General features: G+C 38.8%; 1 protein-coding gene across 12 annotated transcripts in view; it reads right to left on the reverse strand.

Moving 5' to 3' along the window:
- The window catches only part of SSX2IP (SSX family member 2 interacting protein), an 80,159-nt gene that overhangs the window by 11,117 nt on the left and 54,200 nt on the right, over positions 1–14,842 (reverse strand). For 9 of the 12 annotated variants that reach the window (XM_088835441.1, XM_088835443.1, XM_088835440.1 and 6 more), the window contains one exon: positions 10,288–11,154. The exons of 1 other annotated variant lie outside the window; for it this stretch is intronic. In XM_088835441.1, coding sequence (XP_088691567.1) covers positions 10,977–11,154 — 178 coding nt within the window. In that variant the 3' untranslated portion in view covers positions 10,288–10,976. Of the gene's footprint in view, positions 1–10,287; positions 11,155–14,842 lie in introns of those variants that run through there. 2 more of the 12 variants (XM_088835442.1, XM_088835438.1) reach the window with 1 other exon arrangement.

Consider the following 14,842-nt stretch of genomic DNA (forward strand, 5'->3'; position numbering starts at 1 on the left):
GAGCAATTCAGGGATCCCTAAGACCATTCAGGGTTGACAATTCACTAGGATTTATAACCTAAGAAAAGCTGTTACCTTCATGGCTATGATTTATTACAGCTAAAGGATACAGACTAAAAGCAAGAGTGGAAAACTATAAGAAACCAATGCAGGCAGGAGTACTAATGGTCAGACCCAATAAAGATAAGGGTAATCAAACCAGATGAAAAACCAGGACCAGCTGAGGTTCTTGCTGAGGGTGAAGGGAATACAAATGGGTAATGAAAAGAAGGTATTTATAAATACCAGCAAGTAAAGGTGGCTGGCTTCAAGACATATATTTGGTTGTTGTATTTTTTAATTTCTGTTTTGAATCAGTCGGTGCACATTTACTACATACGTGTATGTGACTAGTGACATAGAGCATATTCCAAATATGGGGCCCTTTTGGTTGACTATCATTGCATTTAAACAATTAAAAACCCAAAAAGGCAAAAAAAAAAAAACAACCCACAAACAAATGAGGATATTTTGTTCAGCATATTTTGTAATAACTTTAAGTGGAGTAAACCTATAAAAATATTGAATCAAAAAATACAGAAAATGGAAAAAAAATGTTAAATGTACATTATGTAAGGAATGTAAAATTCAAAGACCATGATTATAAATGGTCTATAAAGTACTTCAATGCCATACTGTCAGTGCTCAATAAATTTAAATAGTAAAAAGTGAAGTTACAAAAAAAAAATCGACAGAGCAATAAGGCACATGGGCAAACCCCATGGCCCAGGAGAAACCAAGCTCAGGCTTCCAGGCATCCTCCCCCAGGAGAGTCACAACAGTGTGTGACAACACCTGTGAAGTGTTGCCAATCCAGGAAGCTCACCCAGGCCTTGGCATCCTGGGGTTTTACTGGGAGTCAGTCACGTAGGCATGTGGCACCCATATGAATGATCTCAGCTATTCAGATGCCAGTAAAAGCAGTCATTCACCATGAGTCACATTCTGCGTGCTGTTGCTTTAGTCGGGCCTGACTCTATGCGACCCTATGGACTGTAGCCTGCCAGGCTCCTCTATCCATGGGATTCTCCAGGCAAGAATACTGGAGTGCGTTGCCATGCCCTCCTCCAGTGAATCTTCCTGACCCAGGGATCGAACCCACGTCTCTCACATCTCCTGCATTGGCAGTCAGGTTCTTTACCACTAGCACCACCTGGGAAGCCCACAATAAACTTATATGATAAACTTATGTGGTCACACTGGTACAGTATAGCCCGAGGCTTCATCCATATGTTGCTCAGTCACTCAGTTGTGTCCAACTCTTTGCAACCCCATGGACTGCAGCACACCAAGCTTCCCTGTGCTTTACTATCTCCCAGAGTTGGATCAAACTCAAGTCCATTGAATTGATGATGCCATCCAACCATCTCATCCTCTGTTATCCTCTTCTCCTCATGCCCTCAATCTTTCCCAGCATCAGGGTCTTTTCCAATGAGTTGGCTCTTTGAATCAGGTGGCCAAAGTATTGGAGCTTCAACTTTAGCATTAGTCCTTCCAATTAATATTCAAGGTTGATTTCTTTTAGGATTGACTGGTTTGATGTCCTTGCTGTCCAAGGGACTCTCAAGAGTCTTCTCCAGTATATAAAAATATTCTTATCTGGCAGAATATTCCAAGAGCTCAGAGGTTCTTAGGAGTCAGCTAAGGGCCAGTCCTGAAGGCAGAGCTTTCTAGGGAGTAACGTGCAGGTAACCCAGGGCTACAGAGTTAACTCTTTTCTGCACAACTTCCCTACACTCTAAGGAAGCTGTTCTTCCTTACACTGTATCATCTGCCATTACCTGAGAAATCAGCCTAGAGTGCTTTGCTTAACCCAGCATCCAATCAGATCTGCCTGTAAGTCCATTCCCTTTCTCAAATCACTTCTTGCACGGATTATGGCAAACTGGACTCATCTCCATTTTGCTTTCCTTCCAGCAGTTCTCTCTATTGCTTCCATCTGGAAATTAGGATCGTGAAAACTGCTGCGACAGAAGTATGCACAATCTAGGCATTGGTAATAAGCGCTCCGATAGAGGAATGCTTGTGATGCTGTGACAAGCAAATAGAGGGAACAGTCCGCTTGTGTCATGCTCCGCTCGACATACAGCATCACCAAGAAGATAAATTCAAAATCCCTGTATCCAGGACCTCTTACCCTGGCCCCTGCCTATCTTCCCACTGGCTTCCTAGGTCCTTTACTCTATGCAAACAGAACCACTTAGAGTTTCAATAAAGTTCACATGGTTTTGAAAGCGTTCACCTCAGATTGGGACTTGAACTGGCCAGTCTTCCAACTGAGATCACATACACGGTTTCAGAACCTAATGAAACTCAGGTTCTTGCTATCTCATCGCAGAAAGAATTCCATGACAGACAAAGTGACAGGTAAGAGGTGGATTTATTTAGAGGGAAACATTCCACAGAATGTGGGTCATCTCAGAAGGCAAAAGCACCCTCAAAATGTGGTGTGGTTAACTTTTACGGGCTGGGCAGTTTCATAGGTTAATGAGTAGGAGGATTATTCCAACTGTTTTGGGGAAAGGGAGATTTTCAGGAATTGGGTCACTGCCCACTTTCTGGTCTTTGAAGATCAACTTTGGAACTGTTGACACACCTTGAGTGTGTCATTTAACTTGCTGATGTGTTACAATAAGCATATACTGAGGCTGAAGGTCTAGTGGAAGTCGACTTGTTCACCATGTTGGACCCATTTGGTTCTATCAGTTCATCTTTCAAAAGTCGTGCTCTGCCCCCTTCCCTCCTGTTTCAATTTGACCTTGACTGTTCTGTTTCCTTTACCTGGAATGTCTACTCTTCAATATTTAGCTCAAACATCCTCTCTGATCTCCTACCTCCTAGTCGAAGATGCTGCGCTCCCTCCACCCTGCTTCCCTGATCCTCAGAGCATTCTGATACCTCTACTGTATTAATTTTCCAACTGCCTTCAATGGTTCATTCGTTTCCCCTTGGAAGATTGTTAGTTTCTGACAACAATCAAGTTATCTTCAAGGCCACAGCCCTTGCACCTAGCACTCCAATCCTAATAGGAGCTCAATAAACATTTGCTGAGAGAATAAAAGAAAGTTAAATTCTGAAAGAAGAGGGGAGACTGCCTGCTTATAGAGGGAGGGGAAGTTGTATAGACATAGGAACTTTTGAGTTACCATTAAAGGAAAATAGATGTTACCAGATTGAGAGAAAAAGCCATAAAATAATTTTCATCTGATTCCTATGCTCCATTATATACTAGCTGTGTGGCACTGGGCAAAATTCTCTCTCCTTGGTTCAGTTTCATCATCTGTCAAGTGAGGATAACTATTGCTCCTACCTATAAAGTTGTTAGAAGTAAAAGAAATTGCTTATTATGGCTTAGTGTCCTGTCTGGAACACAGCAAGGGTTATGTGAAATTAGGTAAGTTTCTATCCGCAAAGATCAGTTCGTTACAGATGTGCAGATCAAGGGAGGCCGGCACGGAATTTTGAGAGGCTCCCCAGCAGCCTCAACTATAAACGGCTCACTAGAAGGTTGCTCTTTTCTATCAGATCTGCTCTCACACACACTCCTAAGACCAACATGTGCAAAACTGCACAGTATTAAACACAGGGTGTTTGGGGGAAACAGGATTATGGGCAGAACACTCAAAAAACTGCATCAGTGACTCAAAAAACAAAAGTCCTAATAAAATCAACAGCAGCGTTTTAGAACTTTACCTTGGGAAAGACTGGAAGTTTGCTTGAGGAAGGGGTGTTGGAAATGTTACAGCTTGTGAGTTATTGTAAAGTGGCGGCAGAAGGTCGTCTGAAATGGAAGAGGAAACTATAATGCTAAATAGGAGCAGGCATTGCTGTAACACACATGATAAACTGAGGTTGGATATTTAAGGTGTCTATGTGTTTTTTGCCTCCCTACCCAGATCAGTTCGGCTGGCTGTAGTTTTTTGCATTCATCTACAGTGTTTCTCGTACATAAGCAAATGCAAATTTTGCTCTGTGATCAAATCATTCCCAAATATATCAATCACACAGACAAATTTGGTTGTGTGTTGTTTGCAAACCAAGTATTTTAGAACTGTTCAGTAAGATAGACAATAACTAGATTCTATCTTTTGGAAACTGTATCTGAGGAATGAATTAAAGGGAGCAGTTCTGAAGGGATTAGAATTCAACAACTGAAACTCAAGTCAGAGTTCTGGTTACTTCGAGGAGCCTTCAGCCACACGCAGGATGACCATTCATCCCACTTCACACCTCCGGTGTGGATCTCATTACAAACAGATCCCTGTTCATTTCTGAAAATTCTCAGTTTGGACAGTAATTTATAGATTTTAAATTAAAAGCATGATTTGGTTTCCTCAGAGCTTTGCCTTTGATAAAAATGAGCAATCATGTGTCACAAATAAAAGGATCAACCCTGAACTTTCCAATTCCAATGAAAATTTTCCATGGTTTCTTTAAAATCAAAATAGTTTCTTGGGACTAACATATGCCACAGTTTTCTGTGACTAGTTGTTGATCTATTTTTTTTTTTAAGGGCATTAATTCTAGAACAAATAACCATTTGGAAAAGTTTGAGTTCACTAAATAATTTATAGAGATTTTCAGTATGTAATACTTTTCACTTAAAATTTAAGGAATGAAACTATCAAAAATAATCTATCAAGTAGTTACTTTTCAAGGTAAAAGGATTGATAAAGGAAAAGGACTAAGAGTTTAAGCTGATACTTCACAAAGCATTACACTCCTGGGCAGCTCTGAAAGGACTGTTTCATTGAACATTTTCACTAATATAAAATTGGGGGGGGTTATTTTGACAGAGTCAGAGTTACAGGTATTTGGGGTAAATTAATTATGACATTATAATCCGATAATAACCATACTTAGGGGCTGACAGGACAAGGAGCAGACACTTGTTAGGGCTGAGAACCAGAGGTGTCTTATCCTGCCCCTGGCTGGACAGTTTCCACTTCAGCTTAGACACCAGGTACATTAGAGAATTGGGTCCAGAGAACTGGAATGGAGGCAGTTCTAGAAAGTCTGAGAGCTCAGGGGAACATGCAAACTCTGCTTTTTTTCTAATCAGTGCACTGGATTGGGGCAAGGTTTGCTTTAATGGAGCACTATAACCAGAAAACTGTCTTGACAGACAGAAACCAGAAAACTAGATATCTAAATGCAGACACAGCAGGGGAACTAGAAAAGCTCCAGCTGCCCTGCAAGCAGCTGTTCTTTTTCAACTAAGTCAAAATATTCATACACATTACTTCATCCTACTACTGTAACATTCATTTTTAATGGTGACATCTGAGAAAGGTTACTGGACCATTGGACAAAACAATCTTTTGGCCACTGTGACTACAGTCACAGAGGGACATGGGGCACATACTAAGAATAAAAAACCTGGCAGAAAGCCGGCTGTCTAGGTGTGTCTTAGCATTACTCAGTGGCCTTTCGTTATATTATTTACTATTAATTTAGCTACTTCAATTAGATCCTTAATGTCCTAAACTTGAAATGGTAGAGAGATTCAGCTTATGGTCACCATTCACAGAAACAAGGGTGAGTCTCGTCTGTGGACCAAGTGATCAGTACCTTTGATGTTGAAGATGATAGCATGGTGGATTATGGATTAAGAACTGTAGTTTCACTTAAATAGTCATATAAAAGGTACTATAGAAGTCTGGAATAAGCTGAAATTTAGGGGTTGGAAGATCTGGGGTTTTAAGTTCTCTGATTTTGTCACTTGTTATGTGACCTTGCATTTGTCCCTTGACATCTGGGTCTGTTACCAAGTCTCTAAAAATAGGAAGGTTAATATTCTTTTTCACAGGGTTGTTGAATCAACAGAAAATACATGTTATGTACACTATGTTTTAGTAAATGCGTAAAACTACCATTTAAACTTTTAAAAACTTCATATTATGGAAAGGTTCAGTTCAGTTGCTCAGTTGTGTCCGACTATGGAAAGTTTAAAGACTTAAAATACATTCCTTCCATAAATTAAGACTATTTGAATCTTTAATAATTAATCAGCAATAAATGCTGTGCACAGCTAAGTGTGTTTTGCCGATTTTTAAAAAAATAATTTATGTGCTGGGTCTTGGTTGCTGAGTGGGCTTCTCTCTAGCTGCGGAGAGCAGGGGCTACTTTTGAGTTGCAGTGCGTGGGCTTCCCTTTGTCGTGGCTTCTCGTTGCGAAGCACGGTCTCTAAGGCACGTGGCCTCAGGAGTTGCGTTTCTTGACTCTGCAGCACAGCCTGCATAGTTGTGGTGCACGGGCTTAGTTCCTCCATGGCGTGTGACCTTCCTGGATGAGGGATCAAACCCACGTCTCCTGCATTGGCAGGCAGATTCTCTACCACTGAGCCACCAGGGAAGCCCCTTGCTGTTTATTTTTTAAATAAGTTAACTCACCAAATATATTATGTAGTCAAGTAAGCTCTCAGTGCTCAACAAATAGCTACATTTCCTGTGTCTTCCAGTCTTGTTTGTTGTTAGGCTGGGGCTGTAGGCCTAGGTTCTGGATGAAGTAATGTATAGAAAGCATGTCTCTTTCAGATCTGGTTCTTAATAGCCAACATCACCAACCGGTCTGCTTTTTCCCGGATTTGACAACACTGTGGGCCATGTGATCCAGACGGCATAAAGATGGAGGCAGACTGCCCAGTCCACATTGGTCATTTCACAAGCAAGAATTCAATCTTTGTACTTAGCCACACCAGTTTGGTATTTTTCATTGTAGAATGGCTTACTCTATTCCAATGCCCTGTGTGAGGAATCAAACTACATCAGGTTGGAAATCAACCCAAAAAGGTGCCTACCACTATTGAGAAAGAAGAGTTTAGGATTCTGACCTGAAATTTAGTCCATCCATGCCAATGAAGCAATGTGTTTCATTATACAAGTATAAATACTACTTGTTTCATTAGTATTTCACATCTCTCATTAACAAATATACCACGCTCACTATGCATTAAACATCTTACAAGGTACTAGTATTTCTGATGAGTATGGAAGAGGACCTCTACCAGGATCTTTATATATCACTGGCATTGCAGTACCTTCTGAGACCTCTGAGGTATTTATAAATGTTTTTGAAACATTTATTAGGTATTTATAAATGTTTTAAAAAAAAAACACTCAAGTAAAATATTTTTATATAAATCAAATAATTTAATTAGTTCCATTCCACTTCAATCTACATCCAACCTGAAAAAAATGCATCATATTTAGAGAAATGACCAGGATAATCTATCTCATTATCCTTATCTACATGGCCCAAATCTTAACAAATTCTTTCTCTATTAGATAATAATACATGTTCTTGTGGGCAGTAATTCTTAATGCTGTTTTGCAGGTATTTTGATTGTAGAAAACAAAACCCAACACCCAACAAAAACAAAATAATATATTAGTTACGTAGTTCTTCCCATAGGAAATAACGCAAAGACTCTAACTAGGAGCTTGCCACAGCATTGTTATGAGATGGATATACAGTCCTGGAATAGAACAATCAGTCCAGGGTTATCACCAGACTAAACATATGAACAGCATTTCCCATCGTTTATGACAATTTAGGTTTTTATAGCTGGTCTTTCACTCAACCCAGAGATCCTCAGTGGCAGAAAGCATTAGTTGTCTTTCTCTCCCTAGTGACTGACTAGAAGGTATTAATAAGGCCTGACAAAGCAGGTACTTTATGTGCTCATGAAAAGACTTTTTAAAATTAAGGATAAACATAGGGAAAAAATATATTTACTAGACTTCCATAACTCATGCGTATATTTTAAATACAATCTAGAAATAAGAACATGATTTACATCAGGCAACAAGGCATTCAAGACTTTTAGAACAGGGAATCACACAGGGGCTTGCTAGCTCACAGTCTGCAAAAACCTCTCCCGGCATCCCAGGTGCTTTCAAACGTTCCATCAGGGTGGGAAGACTGGATTCTAGGGTGCTTTCCTTCTCACCATGCACCGTGAAATGTGTTTTCCCAGAAAACCTGTTACATCACAGGCCTATGAACAAGCCTGGTCAGCAAAGGTAGGAAAAATGGAACTTTTAAGTAACAATAGTATTTTAATTATACTATGAAGGAAACAAGTTGCTATGAACTGGTCTGTGAATAAACATTTAATGCATTGCTTCTATAAGAAAATACCTATTTATTATGTTTAATTTTTATCTTAATTTTCTGGTAGGATTATTGTTCTATTAAGTTTCTCATCATATACTGAAATATAAAAATTTAAGAGTAGGAAATAAAATTTTTCTCTATTTCCTTTGCCACTTCTATGCTTTGAAAATTCAAAATGGGTATGCCAGGTAAAAACTAATAAGGCACAATATATTTCAGATTTGCATCTTGATAAACAAGATAGACATTTAAGATGGTCAAGAGGACTTTCAAGCAAAAGTGAACATGATGCTCTCATGAACCATCATGGCTAAATGCAAGACCGCCACATGGCTCAACTACTGCTGCTGCGTCACTTCAGTCATGTCCGACTCTTGTGTGACCCCATAGACAGAAGCCCACCAGGGTTCCCCTGTCCCCAGGATTCTCCAGGCAAGAACACTGGAGTGGGTTGCCATTTCCTTCTCCAATGTGTGAAAGTGAAAGTGAAGTCGCTCAGTCGTGTCCGACCCTTAGTGACCCCATGGACTGCAGCCTACCAGGCTCCTCCATCCATGGGATTTTCTAGGCAAGAGTACTGGAGTGGCTCGCCATTGCCTTCTCCGGGCTCAACTACTAGTACACTGCAAATACCTACAGAAGGAAGGGAAACAAAATCTAGTAGGAGTTTTATGTGTGGAGTCAGGAGTTATCCAGCATGGAAACCATTTTAACATTCTGGGAAGCTCTGTATAACTATGAACCATTGTTGGAGCTGGAACGTAAAACAAACTGACACTGTTAAGTAAAACACACGACTTCCGGCAGATCTATGCACATTTTTATCACAAGTATGATGACCCTGGCTTTCATTTTACTGTTTCTTTCACACCTGAGATTTCAAAGTAAGTCTCAAGGGAATTTTTCTTTCCAATAAGAGAATTCAACCAACTTCAAAATGGGAAGAAAAAACATGCTGCTTTGTAGAAATTCATCACCATGGAATGCAACATTCCCTAAAATAAGATGTACTTTAAAAATTAGAACAACTTTCTAGCCAAGTACATCATGGAAACCCCTGAAAAAAAAAACACCCAATTCTTGACAAATATATCACTATTTAGAAAATTTGACTGCTTTTCTTTGATATCATTATTGCTCAAGTTCAGTTCAGTTCAGTCGCCCAGTCGTGTCCGACTCTTTGTGAGTAGCCAAAGAATTATACCACCAGCTGTTTCTTCCTTTGGAATATGGCATTATTTCTGAAATTCTGCATAATTTCTAATATTTTAAATGGTAAAGAAAGGGCATGCACCAAGCTGAATGTAGTGAGTGACTAATTTGCTTTTGCTCAAGAGCCAGCTTTTTGAGACTGTAACTGTGGTACTTTCACTAATGTCTTATAAGATACTCAGTGATATGCTATTAGCCCTGAAAAAGTTTTCTATACAGTGAGTGGGTGACAAAAGTACTATTTATTTAACACGACAGATGTTAATGGGACAGCCACAACCAGGTGAGTGAATATAAAGGGTTAAAACTGCTAGAAAATGGGAAGGCAGAAGGGCCTCAACCACAATACCTGCAGCAAGGACTGGATATGCATGCAGAGATAAATAAGGGCTAGGTACTTAAAGCTTTCTGATGAAAATTCTGCAAAGGGCTTGGGCCCACACTTACATTATTCTTACTATAAATAATAACAACAATAACAACCATGAAGAAACATGCAATTAGTCCTGAAAATAAAACAAGTCTGTCCAGAGTACCATAATATCTGGACTATAAAATCTGATGATTTATGTGGTCAGATTCCCTTATTACTAAATAGCTCACTGAAAAATTATTAAAGAATTACTGGCAACTATACAAAGCCTTTGCTGGTACAGGCGTTACAGTATGGGTACCCATCTGGTAAAGAAAATATCACCATCCAAACATCTTAAATATCAGTACCCTCTAACATCCAAGTATCCTAAGCCAATACTCTTAAACTGGTTTATCCAAAGGTACTCTCGTCATCTTACCTCTATTACCCTAAAATCAACAGTCCTTTGAAAAATTATAATATCCTTCATATTAAAAAAATCCAATGCCGTAGAAATCTCAAAAATGGAATGTTAGTAATGTTAATTATCTAAAGAACTTGGCTTCATGGAATAGCTTTTGAGTATTTATTGCTCAGATGGGTTCAAAAAATTCTTAAACATAATGTGGCAATGGCTTTCATACATCTGTAACAGAATATCACTAATAAAAATTTATTGGCATGAAATACTATAATTATGGATGTGTAAAATTTTTAAATTTTAAAGCCTCTTAACATAATCATGTATATCTATGTACAAAACATACATAAACTTCACTTTATTTAAAACATATGAAAGAGGGAATTTCAAATCACATTAAACATAATAAATATAGAACTTGCTTTGTTAAAAATCTACAGTATACATTCAAGGAAAGGCTAAACTTCCAATGCCAACTATGCATGAGACAAAATTAAACATTTACAATAATCAGTTTCCTAAAAGTGCTATTTTTAATACCTATAATAGGAAACTCATTCTTAGTGCTTTGTTTCCATCCAAACGTGTATACATTCCTTTATTCACAGAACCAGATGCTTCTGTTACTAAAAATACATATCCAAAGTTTTTATATCCTTTTAAATAGATTTAACATTTTAGCTCTTTGGGGGAGGAACAGGGAAGTCCAAACAAACAACACAGACCATCTTAAATTATTAAGAGATCACTGACTTTATAACATGCCCTGTTTCAACTCAGATATGAAATCTGATGACCATGTTAATGAAAAAAAATTCCCTGTTCATATATCTAAGGTAAGTCATCCTTCTCTACATGAGAATTTGTGTAGGCCGAGGAGCATCCACTATAGCAACCTTCCTGTGACCCAGGCCTTGACGACATGCTCCACTTCTGATTTGTACATTCTCTTCCAACCTGATTTGGCTTAGTTTCTTCAGGAGTGATATTCAGTACATTGATTGAACTGCTGGGGAAAGAAAGGTAGATCTTAATCATCATCTTCTCTTTTCATACCTTAGATATGCCTGAATGTCTAAAATCTGATTTCTCCCTTGCCCCATGCTAAATAAAAATTTTGAGGACAAGAACATACAAGTGCTTTCAGTTCAGTTCAGTTCAGTCGCTCAGTCGTGTCCGACTCTCCGCGACCCCATGAATCACAGCACGCCAGGCCTCCCTGTCCATCACCAACTCCCGGAGTTCACTCAAACTCATGTCCACAGAGTCGGTGATGCCATCCAGCCATCTCATTCTCTGTCGTCCCCTTCTCCTCCCGCCCCCAACCTTTCCCAGCATCAGAGTCTTACTAAAAATTTTGAGGACACACTGGTCAAGAACATACAAGTGCTTTAACATGGTCTAATTTATCACCTTGACTTATCTACCTATTTATTTATCTGTTCAGTCTACTCTGAAGGATGCTACCCAACCAGAGCCTAAGGTAGATAGATAACATGTGAGTTTTGAAAGCTAATGTCTCCCATACCACAACGTTCTAGCCTTTTTATGCTTGCTTTCTTCACTCATCGATTTGTTCATGCACGCTTTCGTCCTCCATCCATCCAGCCATGCAGATATTTAATGAGTGCCTACAAAGTAGTTAAGAGTCCAGAACCCGAACAGATGGTTTAGGTTCACATCCCAGCTGAACCACTTAGTACATCATTTCTGGCAAGTTAAGCCCTGCTCTTCTTCAGCTTCCTCAGCTGTAAAATGGAAATAATAATAGAATCCATAATTCACAGGCTTGGGGTGGAAACTAATTGAGTTAATATACACTAAGCACATGTGATGATGCTCAATTAACTTTAAGTGTCAGACAACAATTTAAGTGTCTGAACACTGATACAGCACCCTAGCTTCAGAGATACTGTCTGAGGTATGCTCTGCAACCAGCCTCAAAGCAAGGAAATTTAGTTAAATGATCACTTGCAAATCATGGGGCTGAGCCAATCAACAATACATTTTTATCAACTGAATAGCTTAATTTTTTCCATAAAACTTATTTTTCCTAGATATTCATTTTTTGGTGTGACTTTGGTTAATAACTCAACCCTATAATGTGGCAATCCTTAAAAAAAATTAAGTTGCTTTAATTCTAAAACTCCTAACCAAAAACATTGACAATTTTATACTTATTTGCTTAAAAAAAAAAAAAGGCACTTGCTTATAAATCAGATTCAGAATCCCTGCCATCTCAGATGAGAGTAGATCAATGGTGAACTAAGTTTCCTACATAACTTAGTACGTGAGTTACTTTGCCTGGAATGCAGGCACAGCTGATAGGTAAAATTCCACCCTACAGTGAAGAAGGAATGAGGGTGAGCTATAGAAATTAGGCATAAACACTCCTAATTATTTTGCCATAATCTTATTACAAACCCAAATCCAAAGTGCTTTAGGAGCAGGAATTCAAATACACCAAATAATTAAAAATTTCAAGGCCGATGTCAAGCTGCACAGCTTCTTGACTGATAACTAGTGACATGACTCTTATTTTATCCTCAGAGGCCAGCAACTGGGAACAGCTTAATGAAATTTTCTTAAGCTCTAAAATTCTGTTTCTATGCCAGTGATACTGTTCAGTGTAGCTCTTGGAATACGAGAAACAGAAAAGCATTTTTATAATCCATTTATGCTTACGTATATTTTTATATGCTGTTACTGAAGGTTTACAAAGGACCAAGTACTGTTTTAAGTGCTTTACATATACTGGCACTGAATCTCACCCAGTACCCTTAATGTAGGTACTAAACGTTGGCCTTTTTATTAAACACAGAGTCTTCAAGGAGTTATAACTATAAATAATTATGTAAAAAAGTAAAAATTTTAAATATGTAAATATTGTGGCAACTAGGCTACATTCTCTTTTAGGTACAGAATGCATTATAAGCATACTTCATTTGACTGCATTTCAATTTATTGTACTTTGCAGATATTGTATTTTTTACAAACTGAGGGTTTATGTCAATCTTGGGTTGTTTTTTAGTGATAAAGTATTTTTAAATTATGGCAGGTACATTGTTCTTTAAATACACTGCTACTGCACACTCAATAGATAACAATACCGTGTAAACATAACTTTTATACGCACTGGGAACCCAACAAGTTTGGGTAACACACTTTGCTGTGATACTCACTTTTATCGCAATGGTCTGGAGCTGAGTCTGCAACATCTCTGAGGGCTGCCTGCATTTGTAAATGGTGACTAGAATATGTATCTAAATCTTTACACAGAGTTCTGATTGGTCAATTTGGGGGTTTCAATAACATTCTACACATACACTCTGAGCTTACATTATCTTTTGACTGTAAGTTAAACAAATTTTAACTTCCCACATTTAACCCATCAGTCAACCCACTGGCTCTAACTGCAGAATACAGCCTAAATCTAAGCATAATCCTATCTTCAAGTTATGACCCTAGAGTCCAGATGACCACATCGCTCATGTCCACGCCACGGAGGTCTTCTAACTGGGTCTCCTGGCTTATGCTACTGGCTCCTACAATCTGTTTATCACATAATAAAATGAAGTAATCTTTTTAGAACTTAGATTTTTAAAAAATCATTCTCTCACTTATAAGGTCTCCAATTGTTTTCCAATGCCTTAGAACAACCCTACTTACAAGTACAGACTAACATAGTTTACAAATGAAATCTTAAGTGCGTCGTAGGAGGGGAGGTGTCAAGCACAGCAGGGTTGTATACAAACATATCAGTCATGAGTTGATAACTGATGAACCTGGGTGATGGGTACACAGGGGCCCTGACCGTATTCTCTTTATATCTGTATATATTTGAACTTTTACATAAAATATTACCTCTCACCTTCACTCCACTCAGTTTTGCTCGCACAAAAACACCTGTGTCCTACCTCAGGGTCCCTATACTTGCCTGGAGGGCTCATCCCCAAGTCCTTTTATGCCCCTCCATATTTAATACTTAGAGCCCTAATCCTTTTAAAAGTCAACTACAAAATAGAGTGCCTTGTCCTTTTCTAGAACTTCACATTTTTGTTTAAAAATTCTTAAATTTTATTTCAAAACTGGGCAATTACTGGTTCAAGGGCTATCTGGCCTCTTTAGCACTTAGCTCCATGCTAAGTGTCTGTCACTGGACAGGCCAAGTGTGTGCTACAGCCCCAGCTCCTGCGTTCTGAGATGCCTGGCCAAGTCCAAGTGCCACTATCTCCTACTTTAACAAAGAGGAATGAGATCACTGCCACACTTTGCAACATAGCCCTTTGCTCTTTTCTGTTCTTCTCTATCTCCCTAGGAATGTTCCATCTGCTTAGTTCAAAATTAATCTCGAAATAGGCTCTAAGGTAATGCTGATATTATATCTTAGAAAATGATTTAACAACTTAAGACCGAGGAAAATACTGAAATGCAGCGGTTAAAGGCAGTTATCTGGCTTTCCTGGGGGTGTGGAGCCACTCTGCCTGTCCTGTCGCCCTTGGACACAGACCCTCGTTACCAGTCCAGGGAAGGCAGCTCTTCTCAGGTCTGTGTCCTTCCACATCCATGACATGGGCATTCCACACGAGCCGCTTAAAGCGGTGCTCTACAGAAACTATCGATGCAACGTCCTTCTATTCAATACAGTTAAAATATTAAGTAACTCCTGAAATAAGATTGTACTTTAAGTTGTATTT

Source organism: Moschus berezovskii, chromosome 4, assembly GCF_049115385.1.
Source record: "Moschus berezovskii isolate FMDL1 chromosome 4, NW_MosBer_1.0, whole genome shotgun sequence".
In the NCBI taxonomy this organism is placed as follows: domain Eukaryota; kingdom Metazoa; phylum Chordata; class Mammalia; order Artiodactyla; family Moschidae; genus Moschus; species Moschus berezovskii.